Source organism: Nilaparvata lugens, chromosome 13, assembly GCF_014356525.2.
Source record: "Nilaparvata lugens isolate BPH chromosome 13, ASM1435652v1, whole genome shotgun sequence".
Lineage (NCBI taxonomy): Eukaryota > Metazoa > Arthropoda > Insecta > Hemiptera > Delphacidae > Nilaparvata > Nilaparvata lugens.
The window spans coordinates 22,573,119-22,591,486 of record NC_052516.1 but is presented as its reverse complement, the minus strand read 5'-3'; the positions used below and the strand labels follow the sequence as shown (position 1 = coordinate 22,591,486).

General features: G+C 32.4%; 1 protein-coding gene across 1 annotated transcript; it reads right to left on the bottom strand.

Annotated features, from left to right (window-relative positions):
- Positions 1–6,760: 6,760 nt before the first annotated feature.
- Positions 6,761–17,802, bottom strand: LOC111052707 (putative uncharacterized protein DDB_G0271606). The gene is made up of 5 exons (XM_039440100.1): positions 17,658–17,802; positions 15,740–15,969; positions 12,232–12,426; positions 10,919–11,156; positions 6,761–7,554 (listed from the first exon to the last, which is right to left on the bottom strand). Exons 1-4 carry the CDS (start codon positions 17,797–17,799, stop codon positions 10,926–10,928), a joined length of 798 nt encoding a protein of 265 aa, XP_039296034.1. The 5' UTR covers positions 17,800–17,802; the 3' UTR covers positions 6,761–7,554; positions 10,919–10,925.
- Positions 17,803–18,368: the final 566 nt, after the last annotated feature.

Genomic DNA, 18,368 nt, shown 5'->3' with positions numbered 1-18,368 from the left:
CAACTAGCTCTGATTTATTCAATTAGAAGTCATTTTGATGTATTGAATATACTGTAGAATTTTTGTCAATTCTCAACTGCTTTGGCATTCATACTGCCGTGTCTCTAAGGCCTATAAATCATAATAACTTGTAAAATTGTTGTTCTATCTATCCCTATCTAAGCTATACTATCAAGGTGCAATAATAGTATAACAAAACTGAAAAGACACAATTTATACAAGATATTCCAATATTGAGATTCTTTTCAGACTGTCATAATTTGTTGAATGGAAAGTATTGGTGTCATATATATATATATATATATATATATATATATATATATATATATATATATATATATATATATATATATATATGGAATTCTGACAGTTTGAATACATTGATAGTGTTCCTTGAATTCAAATTGAATGAAAGAGACTAAGAAATTGACAAAAAACCACAGATTTATTGATACTTAGAAAGACCGGTTTCGGTTATTACACCATTGTCAATATCTGATTCTCTTCCTTGAATTTGTCATTTTTGACAGTACTGCTGTATACTTTTATTCCATGACATAGTCACAAAGTTGAAAAAATCCTCATTTATTTATAAATCAATCAGTTATATTCTAATATCTCTACACATTTTGTATACCGGTACTGTAAGTTAATTCGAATTAATCTTATTTCTGTAGCCTTTCAAACTCGCTATACATTACTTTTTTCATTTATTTATAATTAATGAGGCTGCAAAATAATTTGCCTAATATTTTTCATATACTTCAATAGTACAAACAGATTTATACTACATGTTCCTCACACATAATATACTATATCTTTATTGGTTTATTGTGTAACTCGTCATTTTATTGAGATTTTATGTATCTAAGGTCCGGTTGCACAAAAGCCTGTGGAATTTTAATCATGATTAAATGCGACGAGAACCAATCATAGAAGACGTTCTAGAAATAAGGCTTCTCTGATTGGGTCTCGTGGCTTTTAAACATGATTAAAATTTAACAGACTTGCGCAACTAGGACTAAATTATTTAAATATTTTATCATTGTTCAGTAGCTCCTATTTATCTCTTGAATTATTTTCTGAAATGGATTAGTCAATTTTTTACTAGTTTTTGCTAATATATATATATATTATATATATATATATATATATATATATATATATATTTATTTATTTATTTATTCAAACTGCTTCAACAGTCGAGGAATGAAAACATTAACTATCGATTAAGTCAATTTATTTACTGATAATATTTATTGTTAAATATGGCTTCATGTAATTCATAGGTTCTATACTTCCATGAATTGTCTTCATAAATGTTTTAATGTATTTTGTAAGCATGAACTATATTTTTGTCAGACTTGTGTTTTATAAATTGATTATTTATATGTAAGATGAATAAATCTTAGTATTTCAAGTTTCATTTAAATATTGGAGGTTAGTCCCTCTTATGGTTTATTGTATGGGTGAGACTCCAAGGTCTTTTTCATCCACTAAATCCTTGAAGGGCTCCTTGAATTGGAGAATTTCAAGGGTTCCTTGAGAGTTTTATCAACTTATTTTTCTAGAGCTCTCCGATTCAGGAAATCTCTCACAATACCATCTTAAATTGAAGGACTTGAAGTGTTTTTTAAATTGAGATAATCTCTCTCAAGGGTACCTTGAATTCTCTAATTCCTCCAGCTGAATTTTCAAGAAACTATGCCTGTTATTAACGCAACTGAATCAATTATCTACTATTGTTTCATAATAAATTTATGTAAGTTGTCCAGAAACGTGTATTTATATTCAGTCAGAGAGATTTGAAGATTCATTAAATTATTTGAAATTTAGTACTGTGTGTGTGTGATATGATTTTAGCCCAGGTTACAGTATTTGAATTTTGAAAATAATTCTCAAACATTCAATAGGTGGCCGACTAGTTTTTGGTGTGAATGACCTCTTATTTTGTACTCTTGTATTTGAACTTTGATCCCAGACATGCAACAGGTCGCCGATTCTACTTGGAGTTGAACTTATAACTCTAGAATAGGAGTAAATTTCGCCAATGTGATGACATTTGAAGATGAGTGATTTCTTTGAACATCATGGATTTTTGCAGATATTGTCAAACATTAAAATCGCTCAAACTCTCAGGAATGATAGTAGGCCTACTTGACGAGAGGAACAATAATATGTCATCACATTGGCCAAATTCACTCCCATTCTTGAGTTATAAGCATTTGAAGATGAGTGATTTCTCTGATCTGTGAGTGGAGCAAAGATTTTATGTTTCAGTGAATAACTCACCCTGTATTGTAGCGAATGGTCTCATATTATAGCACGACACTCTCAAGATCAACTTCTATCTATAACCCGAATGTCAACCAAATCTGGGAGATTTGCATTTTTCATGAAATCACCAAACATGATGGATTTTTGCAAAAATGGTCAAAAATTAAAATCGCTCAAACTCCCACGAATGATAGTACAGTACTTGAGAGGAACAATAATAGGCTATATTGATGTTTCATGAATGTGAATTTATTAAATAACTGTGTAATTTTTAACTTACCAGTTTTTTTGAAATACCGTCTGAACGGTAGCTCAAATTGAAATTTTGTGAGAGATATAAATTATCAAATTATTATCTAAGAATAATGTTCAGTGACATTTTGTCATAGAATTGAGCGTGAAGCGGTAATTTCAAGTAAAAGAAGTGTTCGCGTCATTAGAAGCCAAATCCTGTGGGCGATTGAAAGCCAAAGCAACATGTTAATAAGGTACCGTATTTGTAATGTGTTTATAATATTTCAGGTAATAGTCAATAGAAAGTTGAAATACTAGCACGTTTGAGATCTCACTTTTGAGGCACCTATAGTGAGGTCCACGTTATAATGGTAGTGGAGAAAGATAGGATAACAACGTTGCCGAACTTCGGTCTTGTCAATGCCTTCTATAGATGGTAGCTGGTACAGGTGAATTTTTTCAATTTCAGCGTAATTTTTCAAGTTCACATTTTTGTTCGTAATTTGCCTTCTATAGATGGTAGCTGGTACAGGTGAATTTTTTCAATTTCAGCGCAATTTTTTCAATTTTCAAGTTCAGACGGTATTTCAACGGTTTATTGGAGTATTATTAACTGTTCATTCTCGTTTAAAATAATCAATTATATTTTATTCAGCAAGGAATTATATTTTTCAATAATTTCATAATGAATATTCATAATTGAAATAGAATATTTTGTTAATTAATTATTAAATCTACATTGTTTAAAGCCGATCTCGCAACGGAACAAAGCGAGAGAGAGATAGCGCTATCCGGTTTGTTGAATGACAGACAAATATAGCAATACCATAGCCAATCAAACTCTCCCATTATAACGTGAACCTCACTATAATTTTTGTGGGGCCGCGGAATTGGAAATATCTGGAACTCAAAATATTAATGTTAAATGTCCTATGCTTGAAAACTGTTGCTGGGTGGAACTCCGAATATTTGTCAGACAGCGGAATTGGAAATATCCGGAACTCAAAATATGTTGCTAGGTGGAATTGGGAGTATCTGGAACTCAAATTATTTGTTTGTCAGATGGCGGAATTGGAAATATCTGGAACTCAAAATATCGGTGCCAAAGTGGGAGTACTAATAATGTGTTTGTGATTGAGAAATGGTTAAAGTCTGACTTATTTTCTGGAATGATATGGTCTAATTAGCTGACTTAGCGTAATATTCATAGCTCATTATATATTAATTTTGGACGGAAATATTGGACTTGAACTTTAAACAGTAAAAACAACTTGGTTGTATATTGTTTGAATATTGGTTCATCAAATAATAGTCATGTACATATTATGCAAGTTCTCAAAACTCTGCTATCTGTTTCAAACAAGACTGACGACTGTTGATGAATTTATTTTAGGTCAACTATATAGAATACTTCATATTTGTTTTGCAATAAATTTGTTTCATCACATATTTACACAGTCTCGCTAATAACGATCGATATTGTGAGTTCGATATATTTTCAATTCCACATACTTCCAATTCCACCAGCTGAGGCGTGCAGCAAACTGGTCTAAGATATTTTGAGTTCCGTCGGCCTGCACGATATTCGGAGTTCCGCCTGTCAACATATTCGGAGTTCCATATATTTCCAATTCCGGCTAGCTGCAAGATATTTTGAGTTTCAGATATTCCTAATTCATGCGACCCATTTTTGTTCATCGCAACAGTACATGTGCAATCCATTTTTATTTTCTCGAGAGAGACGGTCTTGACTAGTGCTGCTACCAAGTGGTCAGTATAGAAAACACACCCTAAGCTGACTGTATCTTCCATTGATATATATAGTTAGATGACTTAAGAAGAGCGAAGTACGCTATGATGCACTAGTGTACTAGTGTAGCTACCAGAAAAATCGGGCAAGAAGTCGGGTATTCGTATTCGTTGTGTAGAAAAAGAGCCTTTTTCAAATGTTAATATTTTTTTATTGAAGCAATAAAAAATATTCAAAGAATGGTATTTATAAGGAATATTGTGCTTAGGTTGATTCATTATCATTATTTGCCAAGTAATAAAATATAAGTTTCGGTAATATTATAATGAATATTTTATTTCCATAGATCCAATGTAGGTATCCATATTCCATTCCATTCCATTAATTTGTCTTATATTGTAATATTTTGTGAACTATGAAAATATTGTATGCTAAATTTGTATTATAAAAAACATTATTTGCGCTAAAATTGTCTATAAATTCTTCATCATTGCTATTGTTTTATTTTTCCTGTTCTTATAATATGTAGTTATTTATTATCTTATATTAAATATAAGAGTATAGAGTATAGTTAGGTACCTATACTTAAGTTGTAAGAAATAATCGTAAGTAATCTAAGAAATATTGTGATAACAGTTAATTTATTATTATTTGCAATCTAATAAAATATATGGTAATATTAGCGATCTATAATTTTTGTTTTATTTTTCCCGTTCTTATAATATGTAGTTATTTATTATCTGACCCGTGTTTCGGATGGACACGTTAAACCGTCGGTCCCGGCTGCCTAAAAAGCAGTCGTTAGGTCATGTCAGAGGCCCTGAAATTGATCAGTTGCGACCTGAAAACTCTGACACCAGACCTGAGCCAGCCAGGTCACTCGATATTATTATTATTAGTCTATAATGTATATAATGTTGCTCAACTGTGCTATTTTTCTGTAATCTATAACCATTCTCAGTTAATCTTGGACCTAGAATTTTTCTAATTATTTTCCTTTCTTCTTTCTTCAAATTTTCTAGATCAGCTTTCCTGTTGAGATTTAGGGTCTCACTGGCATATAGCATTGATGGCTTTATTACTGTATCATAACGGTTTATTATTATTATCTTATATGCAATATAGGAGTATAGAGTATAGTTAGGTACCTATAGTTAGTTGCAAAACGAATGAGAAACAGTTTCATGAAATATTGTGATAACGGTTAGTTTATTATTATTTGCCATCTAATTAAATATACGGTAATATTAGCAATCTATAATTTTTGTTTTATTTTTCCCGTTCTTATAATATGTAGTTATTTATTATCTTATATTAAATATAGGAGTATAGAGTATAGTTAGGTACCTATAGTTAGTTGCAAAACGAATGGAAACAGTTTCACGAAATATTGTGATAATGATTAATTTATTATTATTTGCCATCTAATAAAATATACAGTAATATCAGCGATCTATAATAAATGTTTTATTTTCCATATCCTAATTACAATAGAAAAATATTGTAAAAATGAGATTCATTTTCTAATAGAATGGATCAAAATCTGTAGTGAGGTAGGTTCACTAAATTAGATGTTTGGTCGAGTTAAAAATAATGTTCAATGATCAAATCATTGTATCATATAGTAATGGAAATGACGAAAAGTTGAAAAAAAAATTATATTGAAATCCATCAAGTATGTCAAAAGATATAACGCAATGAAAGTCGATGTTTTCCCATATAAGTCTGCCTGGGCGCCTGACTTCTTGCCCGATTTTCAATGGCGACGAGAAATGAAAGAGGCATCACTCTTCCAAACGCTTGAAGGTATAGCTTAGTCATCTAACTATATATATCAATGATAATAACTAATAACCACAAAGCGTGACTTAGTTTCCATAGAAGCACTTTGAACTGGAATTTATCATTCAAATAGTGAGCATGGATATTGGGCAATCACTTTTATACGCACACAAGTGCAAGCTCTGTGTTTATTGTCTCTCCTTTCGATGAATCGACTATAATCGATAAGCTATACTGTGACTATAGAGAAATAGAAATAACGACAACCATAGTAGGAATTATTTATATTATAAATTTAATTCGAAAATCTATTAGTAAATTACATTAAAATAAGGCGACAATGTACAACGATCACTTCTCTATATTAAGCTCAATAAATAACATTGAATGAATAATTTATAAATAATAAATTGAAATACATTGAACCAATAGTATTCATAAATAGTTGAAAAACAATAAATTATAAAGGACAGAATGAATATCTATTAATAAATACAATGAGTTGGAAAATAATATCGTTTTGTGATGCAAAATAAACCTAAAATTATAATATTTTTCAGTTATGAACTAATACCTTTTGAATACAATAATAATTTATTATATTGTCATGAACAATTATTTCTGAGAGTATAACTATTCAATTATGAACAAATGCTACAATAATTACCTAAATGAATATTTATCAAAAATGATGATTATAAAAGTGGGACTTTTTTCATAAAAATTTAGAAGTCTTGTGTTACAGGAACAATCTGCTAATATAGCCTACAATAGACATGCATCTAGGGATTTTTAAACTATCAGTATTCCTTATGAATAGCAAAAATGCTGGTTTGATTCAAATCTTACTATTGTATGACAAACTAATATTTATACGTAAATACGTACGTACATAAAATCTGTATAGGCAACTCAGCTATTCGAATCAATTTTCACTTACGAAACATTCATAATAGCATAAATAAATATAAGTATTCATAATGTAGAATGAAAAATTATATAGTGCAATTTTGTACCTGTGTTATCCAGTATTGAATATTACGTTTGCATTTAAAAAAACGAGTCTTTATACATAAAGTATGATAGCTTTGACGCTTTTAAAAAAAGAAAATTAATGAAATGTTGAGTATTATCCTAATTTAGTCCCATAAAAGTATTCAAATAGAATGAATAATTAATTTCATAGTTTTAATAATTAAAACTCAATAATTAATTTATAACTGAAAATTGTATTTTTCATTTCCCGATTTAGAACTTTCGAGGTACAGTACTCATTCCTGTAAATTAATACTATCATAAAGATTATTATCTACATTGCTAATTAATCTAATTGTAAAGGAACGCATCTTAAAGTTTTCGTTTCGAAGCACTGTTCTTAATTTCTCGTTTGTGAATTTTATGAGGTACTTGGTCCTGAATAAATAAATATAAGGATAATATCATTATAATTGTATTTACACTGATAATTGCTTTTTTGTGAAGGAACTTGTTCCAAGTTGCGTCCAGTCAGCCTGAAAAAAGACATAAATTCATATAATGAAAAATAAATACAGAAACATGGATAGTTATATAAATGCATGAACGAATGAATCAATAATTTTCATAGAAATCTTGTGCTACTTGAATTATAATTTGATTTGATTGATTTATTCTATTGTTGATTGAGAATAATAAACGTTTAAATTGAAAATCAGATGAAGAAGGCTCACACCTATAAGCACGTCTCAGTTATAACGGAGATAGATTTTAAGATCAAGTAATAATTGTTTTAATGAGGGTTTACCGAGATACATAGCTTTGAATATAGACATTGTGTATTGGGATATGGGCTTAAGTAGACTCAACAATAAATTTTCCATTTTTCGACCGAATTTGACTTATGATGCATGATTTTGAACCGCCTTGACAAGCCGAGAAGAATGTAGTACGATGAAATCTGAGCATTGAGTCAAAAGTTATAAGTGTTTGAAATTTTGATCCTTGAGGTGTCCTTAAGCGCGCCTCTCCACTAGGAAATACTGAAATGGAGTGCATCTAACGGGTGATTCTCATAGAACATAATCTCATGTCATTGTGCGAAATATCAATGTGGGGACAATGAAGTTGGTGATGATGGTTGAAGCTGAAAATTAGATGTTTTTCATAATACAAGGAGCATTGTTGTCAGGTGTACCTGAAAATCTATATGGAATAGAGCGCTCTACCTGATCTCAGATTGTAGAGCACAAAAATATGCCCCGAGGGATTTTGAATTATACATCTAAATGGTAACAATCGGAAGATATTGTTGATCAAAAACTAAAATTCATCAAAATTGATTTTTTCTTCAAATGTCACTCATTTTTGAAAAATCATAACTCAGTACTCATTGGAGATAGTGAGTTCCGAGTGATCTCATTCTATTCATAATTTTATAATCTAAAAAAAGGCGGGAGCAAATTTTGGCAGAAATAGCTGAAAACTGGAAAATGAGCCGAAAATACGAGGTTTTTGGACCATCCTGTATCTAGCACAAGGAAATTTTGCATGAAGAAATTGGTTCTAGACTTCTCTTATGTATGCAAATATTATATTAAAAAATCAGAACTACAATATAAATTACAAGCACACCCCCTTTTTTATGTCTATATTGACTGGATTAATCAGCTGTTGTTTTAAACCAGGACTGAAACACATGTAGCCTAGAAACTGGACCTTCATGTAATAGTAGTTTATCGTTAGAAGTGGATCGTGGATGGTCCTGACCCGTGCAGGACAAGGTAGGCAAAATATCGCATCCCCGAAAATCATATGGAGACGTATAGCCAAACTATACAGAGTGGGTGAAAAATCCGAGAACGGATTAATATCTCATACACGAAGGTTATTTGATGGTGGGTATGATTGGGGATCCTACTCAAATTGGAAATTAATACTACTTTACTATGACTTTAAAAATATGGTCCACCATCTTGGATCCGCCATATTGAATGCAACTTTATTTTTTTAAATAGGAAGGTGGTCATGCGATGAATGATTTTGATACGAAATTTCAAGAAAAAATTAATGGCGAAAACCGCATATCGATATCTCAAACCGTTCAGAAGATATTCACATTATTAATCAATATCATGCATATCAGAAATGAAATACATAAGTGGTATTGATTAATAATGTGAATATCTTCTGAACGGTTTGAGATATCGGTGTGCGGTTTTCACCATTCATTTTTTTTCTTGGAATTTCGTATCGAAATCATGTATCGCATGACAACGTTCCCATTTAAAAAAATAAAGTTGCATTCAATATGGCGGATCCAAGATGGTAGACCAGATTTTTGGAGTCATAGTAAAGTAGGTAGTATTTTCAATTTGAGTAGGATCCCCAATCACACTCATATTGGAATCACAATCTTTTATGAGATACTAAGTTAAGCCGTTCTCATACTTTTTTCTTTCCTTTCTGCTTTGAACAGTACTTATTAATCATGTGATTATCTTCTGAACGGTTTGAGATATCGATGTGCGGTTTTCACCATTCATTTTTTCTTGAAATTTCGTATCGAAATCATGTATCGCATGACCACCTTCCTATTTAAAAAAATAAAGTTGCATTCAATATAGCGGATACAAGATGGCGGACCAGATTTTTGAAGTCATAGTAAAGTAGTATTTTCGATTTGAGTAGGATCCTCAATCACACCCACCATCAAATTACCTTTGTATGAGATATTGAGCCGTTCTCGGACTTTTCACCCACTCTGTATAACACAAACATGTTCTGACATGCAAGCTTTCTGTTTATGCTTTACAATAATTATCAAAACATTTGAATAATAAAAGCATTTTGCCATTTAAAAGCAAAAACCTTACCTCCTAATAACCTACCCTTTCACCTTTCAAACCCTTGAGGTTTCTTTATCTTTTAGGTCGTGTTTATGTTTTACCGTTGTATGTTTTATGTCAGCTTGTAAATTTCGGGAATGAGATATTTGGATTTTTGCAAGGCAAAGTGTCACTAAATTATGACTGTTTTGTTTGAAATCCACAAAGTCTCACGGACAAAGATGGCTAATGGCTGCTTGTTCAAGCAGACTGAAAAAACCTCTAGACCCTGTCAGCGATATTTAAGTTGATTTTTCATTTTGACTTCAAATATCCCAAAATGCGGATGAAAACTGTAAATGTATACCTGTGCTCACTCTTGCAGGTATTTCTTTGCACAGTAAATTGTGAATTATGTCACAATATAGTATGCCATGCATGTGTAATTTATCACATTTCAAATCTATGTGACTAGATAATTAAATACGTTTTGAGCAATTACCTATTTCTTTAGTTTCTTTTTTGTGAAAAACACTACGAAATCTAGCAATTCTTGATAATGACATGACAGAATGCAGTCAAAGATGCAAACTCTTAAAATACTCTACAACAATTGAACTGTGAGTACAATACTCAAATAAAAAAAAGTCAAAACAGATTTAGCATTTTTTTTCCAACCAATAAATAAATGAAACGATACATGAATAAATCAAAACATAAATAAGTAATTTAATTAATTATTTTAAAAAAGCTACTTGAATTATTGACTGATTATTATAATATAGAAATTAAAAGTACCCTTTCTTTAATTATACAAATTAATCAATTCTTTATTGATTCATACAATCAGTAGGCCTACATCATCAAAATGATAGTGATAGAAAATAAGGTAATCTTGTGCTTTTCCTCCCCCAAATTTAGATAAGGTTACACATAGTCCGAAACTAGTTGTGTTCATATAATTTTTTTTTAAAGGCTACCAGTGATTCCCATAATAATACAATTAATAAAGAAATACATGGAAAATAACGTATCGGGACAACAAAAAATTGCCAAGTTGTAAAATGAGAACCTTTGTTTTAATAAGCGGGAGGCTGATGACCGCCGTACGGATGCCCCCCCGGGCCAGGCTGTTGTTGCTGTTGTTGTGGGTTGCCCCCCGTTTGCTGTTGTTGTTGTTGATGTTGCATTTGCCGGTGCAGTTGCGCAACAAGTTGCGGCGACTGCTGTTGCTGCTGCTGTTGTTGCTGTTGCTGCATTTGCATCAGCTGATGTCTCACAGAGGCGTTCAGTCGTTGCTGGTTCATTTGCTGCAACAAATTATTGACAGAAAATGTCACAAAATACAACATAATTAGCAGAAAACGTCACAAAATACAACAATCCATTTTTGAGAAATACGATAGCTGAAATGTCAAATCTAATTGATAATATCTAAATCTGAAATTATAAAAGAAACGCTCAATTCAAAATAAAGCACATTTATTGAGAATTAGTGTGATTTGGTGACTGTGTATGGGAGGAGATGTTGCGGTACTTCTGCGTAATATAATATGACAAATAATATTTCTCCATAATGGTATTGACAAAATCAACGCATCATTCTTCCAATTAGAATTGCAGTAGCTAAAAAGTCACATCGACCAAATGTTTCAATCTGAAGTTATGAAAAAAGTGCTCAATTTAGATCATAGTAATCAATGCGACCGCCTCTGAACAGAACTAGATAGCTACATGAATATTACTCTAATTACAAAAGGACATTAATCTATTTCACCACAAACTCGTAAAATATGCTATATGTTGAATGAAAAAAAATATTATTAATTAGCATACCCTTTTAAAATGCTTTATTAACTCACCAAAATATGCTTCAAACTAATGCAATTTCCAACAGGGAATGAAATGAAATAAATAACATTGAATTTCATTTCAAATTGAAAATGGCAATTCAAGTTGAAACATGTTGTGGTGAATTTATAAAACATAATTTCAAAAGGGAACCTGAGAATTTTTATTTCATTCTTAAAAATTGCAGAACCCCTATAAGGAAAAGTGAATACATATTACATTTTGACTGTATTTCCTGGTAAAATGTACATAGTTATCATCCAGGTAGTGATAGATCATCAGTAGATGATCACCTATAGTGAATTTTTTATAAAATTGAAAATGGCTATAAAAGTTGAAACATGTGGTGAATTTTTAAAAACATAAATTAAGAATAGGTATTCATTTCAATCTTACAACTGTAGAGAACCTACAAGGAAAAGTAAATAAGAGTAAATTTTGACTGTATTTTCATGGTGAAATGTCCATAGTGATCATCCAGGTAGTGATAGAGCAAGTAGACTATCAAAGTGAATATAATACATTTTTGCTTACCTGTTGAAACTGTTGTTGCGAAGTCTGCTGTTGCTGTTGTTGCGGCTGTTGTTGGGGCGGCACTCCGCCCCCTCCCCCACCACGGCTGTACGGGGGCGCCGGCCCCTGAGGGGGGCCCTGGGGGGGTCCTCCCTGCTGGCCAGCCCCCCCTACCATACCACCTCCCATTCCACCCATTGTAACGTTCGGCGCTTGCTATTGAAAACAATTAAAATTGAACATTTAAAATTGTCCTTATTCAAATTCAAGTCTATTCCACACACAAACATTCATACAACTTGAGATTTCAAAGCACGAAAAAATGCAATATCACAATACATAGCAAACTAGAAATTATATCAGTCGGGTGGCCACCCATTTTAAAATAGAAAAATAATGAGTAATTCCTGGTTTTCCAGAGTAAAATTTCAAATTTTCAAGGTAGAGTATTCGCGGTATTTGAGAAACAACATACATTCCGTGAAGAATTATTATTATTATCATTATTATTATTATTATTATTATTATTGTTATTCATGGCGCTTAGTTGTGTATATGTGAGCTTCATTAAAACTCACACTACATGCCAACTGTCAATTACATATTTATACAATATGTTACATACAAGATTGATTTTATTCAATATATTAATCTTCTTAAAAACCTATACGTCTAAACTAGCAGACAAGGACCTCATTCCCTCCCTCAACAACACTAAAGAGACAACTCTTTAATAGTATATCACTTATTTTATTTTTGAATACTTTCAAATTAGTCTCCGTTTTCAACTTGTTTTTCAAAGTGTTAAATATTTTTGAATATAAGGCTCCCTTCTCATAGACGGTAATTCTGTGCTTGGGCAAATAAAGATTGTTGTTACGCTGAGGAAACCTGTGAATGGGATTGTTGTCAGCAATTATCTCACTATTTCTTTTCATGTACATTAAAATGTCAACCATATATAAAGCCGGAAGAGTTAAAAGGTTGAGTCTGCGAAATATGGGCCTGCAAGAGTCTCTCCTCCCAGAGTGAGTTAAATTCCTAATCACTCTTTTTTGGATTTTAAAAATTATATTATGGAAATCTTCAGTTTGATCATCCATGACGAATTGCGAATAGCGTATTTGAATTTCCAAATATATTGATAATTTTTGACACTACAGTCTATCCTTGTGAGGAATTAGTACGTTCTTTCAACTACTCATGATTGTGTGTGGAGTGCTTTCGGACAGGGTCCATTTTCAACACTCAGTGAGTAGTTAAAAAACGAAAAATTCCTCACAAAAATAGATTACAGTGTCAAGGTTATCAATACATTTGAACATTTATTATGTAATAAATGAGTAATACGTTTACTAATGAAGCCATTTATATGTACAGAACCATAGCCGATTCCGGCTGTTGGTGACTCTTCAAACCTTCAAGAAAGTCTCATTCCGAAGAGAATGAAGCCATCAAAATACTTAATTTTAAAATGTAATTGTTTTATATCATGACTAAGAATATTACCAATTGTTGCTAGCCATCACGTGTTTTTTTTATTTCAGTTTATTGTTACTGTACACTTCTTTACAAGATTAATTGAAATTCTTATTTCCTAAATTAATTTCAATTTATGTAAAATTCATGAGTAATTGTAAAAAATTCATGAGGAATTCAAGGCATTTTTCCCGGTTAGTAAAATCATGAGGAATTCAAGGTTATCCCGGTTTTCCCGGTAGGTGGCCACCCTGTCAGCGGATACCACTTGCATAAGATGACTCTTGTGTGCCAGTGAATGTGGGAGAAAATAAAGAGGAATTCATCAGGAAAGGAAAAAAATAAAGATTAGCCTATTTTTTCAAAATTACGGTACCATAAAACGCTTATAATTTTGAAATAAGTCGAAGTTAAGGACAATTTATTGATACATATTTTGTTTTGCTGAAGCCTATTGCAAGAGAATATTGCCACAGAGAAAAGAAAGCATAAGAAGATATCCCATGGCATAGGGGTAATAATATGATATTATAGATGATAATAATTATAATAATTGTTGGTTATAACAATGTTCAATTTTCAATGTTAACTGAAGCCGATAGTTCCAGTAGCTGTTTTTCGTGAAGCTATGTGACGCTGGTAGTCTCTCATACTGTGCCGTTCTTACACTCTCTAACCCTATTTAGTAATAATAGACAGTAGTCGACAGTAATGGACTTGAGTTGACAAAAATCGACTCGAAATTTGGAACATGAACGACCTATACCATGAGATATCTTCTTATGCTATAGTTTCTCTATTTATTTTTTTTATTTACAATGCAAATTCACTAATGTAATAAGATTGGTAGATAGAATAATAAGGTAGTCCTTGTGCTATATTTTTCTTCCAAAATTATAGGTGACAAAAACCAAGATAAGGTTAGAATTTCACGATTACAATTTTTATAAAATTTTAGTCAAAACTACACATGAAAACTATAAATTTCGAATTTAGATGACTTGAATTAATAAATTGATTACAAGTATTCCACTCAATTACCACTTGTAACGAATAATATTGAGTTATTTATTGATATTGTATATTATTATTAATATAAAAACACTTCACTTATAAGAGCTACTTTTTTACAAATTAATGAAAACAATATGATAACTTGTAGCCTAGTGCCCTTTATTATTAAAAACTTGAAAATATTACAACGGCTAGTTTCAACCATAACTTAGGTCATTTTCAAGTTGAAATGGCAATGTCTTTTCAACTTGAAAATAACCCATGTTATGTTCGAAACCAATCGATGTAATATTTTAAAGTTTTCAATTGACCGAGCGAAGTGAGGTCTAAGATTCAAGTCGACGGTTTGGCATTTCTCTTAATGTTTAAATATTTAATTAATGTTGAAATGTTTATATTTTTATATGTTGCGCATTTACGGCGAAACGCGGGAATAGATTTTCATGAAATTTGATAGGTATGTTCCTTTTTTGATTGCGCGTCGACGTATATACAAGGTTTTTGGAAATTTTGCATTTCAATGATAATATAAAAGGAAAAAGGAGCCTCCTTCATACGCCAATATTAGAGTGAAAATCAAACTATAGAATTATTCATCATAAATCATCTGACAAGTGATTACACAGATGTGTGGAGAAGCCAGTCTATTGCTGTATTTCCATAAGGTCTATAGTTTCAATCAGGTACTTGTGGATGAGAATACTACGTGAGGTCTACTGTTCACAGAACTACTAGTAATAAAGGGTACTACAAGTTATCATTTTGTTTTCATTAATTTATTATTAATATTTATGTTATATATTATTACTATGATATTGCATAATTGCAATGTTGAATGCATCAAATTGATATTTAATTTATTAAGGGCAGGTTTCCCAGCTATTTAAAGTCTAGAACTTAGTCAAATTCCGAACTCGGAAACCAGCCCTTAGTGAGAACACTTTACAAGTAGCCAAGCCAACAAGTATTCATACATACAATTTTTATGTCAGTAAATTTTTTTAGTAGATCAAATAATATGAAACTGTGTACTCACCTGCATATAAGGTTGTTGCCTGACCCTCTGTTGTTGCTGTTGTTGTTGTTGTTGCAAGTAGTCAGCCTGCTGCTGTTGCTGGCGCATGTTGAACTGTTGCTGCCCCCCTGGACCCCCTGCTGCCGCCCCCGGGAACCCTCCTCCCCCGCCCCCCGCGTACGGGTTGCCGCCACCACCACCCCCCACTCCTGCGCCTCCACCAGCTCCGCCTCCATATTTGCTCATCATTTCTGCAACAAAATATCAAAACAATCGCATAAAAACCTGCAACACAACAAGGTTTATTAAGAACACAAGGCTGGACACTAACGGTAAAACATGTATGATAAACATGTGCACGATCGAATGTTTATCTTGCACATGCACATATCCATCATGCATGTTTATCATCAGTAATATAATATTGTTACGGGTTTCTACACTAAATAAACACTTGAGGCGATTTATACTGATTAGATTTATTACTTACAACACTATAACACACGGAGGTACACTAGAAACAACTATAAACTTATAACTACTTAATAAATTACAAGGAATTAAACACAAGCTTACGTTTACTAGTATAAGAACTGTTCGAGAATAACTGTCACTAAGAAATAATAGCTGTTTAAACAACTACAAACGTCTATTATCACTCTAATATCCGTCACGATTATCATAACTTTATCACTAGTCTGACACAATGGGGAGAAACGAATAATAGCACTGTAGTTTGTCAACTAACTCCCGTCTGAAACACGCGCCATTTTATAGATTCCGCAGAACCATCTAGAAGGTGGAGAATACAGTGCTCCAGAACTCTCCAGAAGGGACTGGAGGTGTGGTGATCCGACCAATCACAGTGATCGAAGGTTCTGGAACACGCTTGTCATTGGTCGACGTCCCCCCGCACCAAAATGAACTCACGGGAATAATCTAGAATGATCTAGAAGCCCCTCTGCCTCCTCTGTATTGTTTACTGGAAACTTCTCGCCTCCTGCCATCCTTCTAAAGGCCTCATCCATAACAATATGAACATTCAATAACAATGAATAAACAACTGGAAAATAAAAATTATAATGATAGAAAAACAATTTAACCTCAAATAGAGCATCGAAGAAAAAAATAAGCAACAAAAAGTAGGAGATAAAACCCAAACTCAAAAATGTTGCCTTTCCCTGTCATGACGCAACAAAGTATGACAACATTTGTATCACGCATGCTTTACCGTTAGTGGCCAGCCTAATGAATCATTACCACCATGACTACAGACACAATAGTGAGGAACTTACATTACAATGTAAGTATTTGATAGCAACATTGGTGTTGCTATCCTTGTCTATCATTCAACAAAGCATACAGCGCTATCCTTTTCTAGCTCCCCAAAGTTTCCAGATTGTTTTTTAACAATGTAAAAATATAATAAATTAACAAACTATTTAATCTCAATTCTGGAAATTTAGGTATTTATAGCAACTATTGTTGCAAATAGTTGCTATTTAGACTAATTTCAGTCATGCCGCCTACTCTAAACGGAGACCTACCATGTAACAGAGGTTGAAACTCCATGAGAAGTTGCCCTTATAAAGGCATAAATAGATAATTAATTTTATTAGAAAATTAGCAGGTAACCCGAGCTCCGCAAGTGTCTAATCAAAAACTTGACAAACTGAAAACTTGAAATACTGAAATCTTGAAGAATTCGAAATAGGCCTATAAACATCCTCTGTAAATTAAGAATCTATATGAAAAATTTCAAGTTAATCAGTTGAGTAGTGATGCGTCATTCGTGAATTTCCTATCCCGAGCGTGTATAAGCCAATTTTTCCTTTATTATATTGGAGATAATATTCTACTCTATAGGGTACATGAGAATGAGAATGAGATATGATAGTACCTATAGGTTTAGGTGGGTTCCTAACCAACTAAAGTTTACCTTGCTGCTGTTGCATAGTGGTGTACATCTGGCCCCCAGGAGGTTGCTGGAACATTTGCGACTGCTGTGATGTGGGACCCCCCATACCACCTCCCATGCCCTGCTGGGCCCGCAGCTGTTGTCTGCAGTAAAGAAAATTCATTCACTTATTCATTTAATTAATCGATTGAATGAAAACTAGATTCTAGTGACTAGCAACTAGTCTTTGGTTCCATCCAATGAAACTAGAATACATTCTAGATAATATTGATAATAGATATACATTGGATTCCTAATAGAAAATATATTGTATATGATTGTAGTCAATATGCGGCATAACAATGTCGTGCCAAGACATTGATGGAACTACTATTCAATACAGACACAGAGCGCATGCGCTAACGTGGGTGTTTGTGTTTTTCCAGTTTAAAGTGTCAAAGTAGTCGGACAAGAATGTCCGATAAAATGAATGACCTGCTTTAGAACTAGCATTCGCTAATTTAATTCAATTGACCTATTGTATTGTGTAAAAATATTTGTACTTGACTTGAGGTAAGTCACAATATGCTCATGCCCAAAACTGTCACATTTCAAATCTATACTTTACAGTCCAAATCAAATTAAGATAAAATAATTATTGAAATAGCCAGAGCACCACAAATAATGTAATACATTGAATATAGTCCGGTCATCACGAGCTGAGCTCTAGCTCAGGTCTGCCATCGATTATTA

Bases quoted from the DNA above. Each gene is read 5' to 3' on its own strand.
- LOC111052707 (XM_039440100.1), bottom strand. From the start codon at position 17,799: ATGAATTTTCTTTACTGCAGACAACAGCTGCGGGCCCAGCAGGGCATG. The intron at 15,970-17,657 runs GTAAACTTTAGT...ATTTTGTTGCAG, and splicing joins CACTATGCAACAGCAGCAAG to AAATGATGAGCAAATATGGA. The intron at 12,427-15,739 runs GTGAGTACACAG...TGTTTTCAATAG, and splicing joins GGCAACAACCTTATATGCAG to CAAGCGCCGAACGTTACAAT.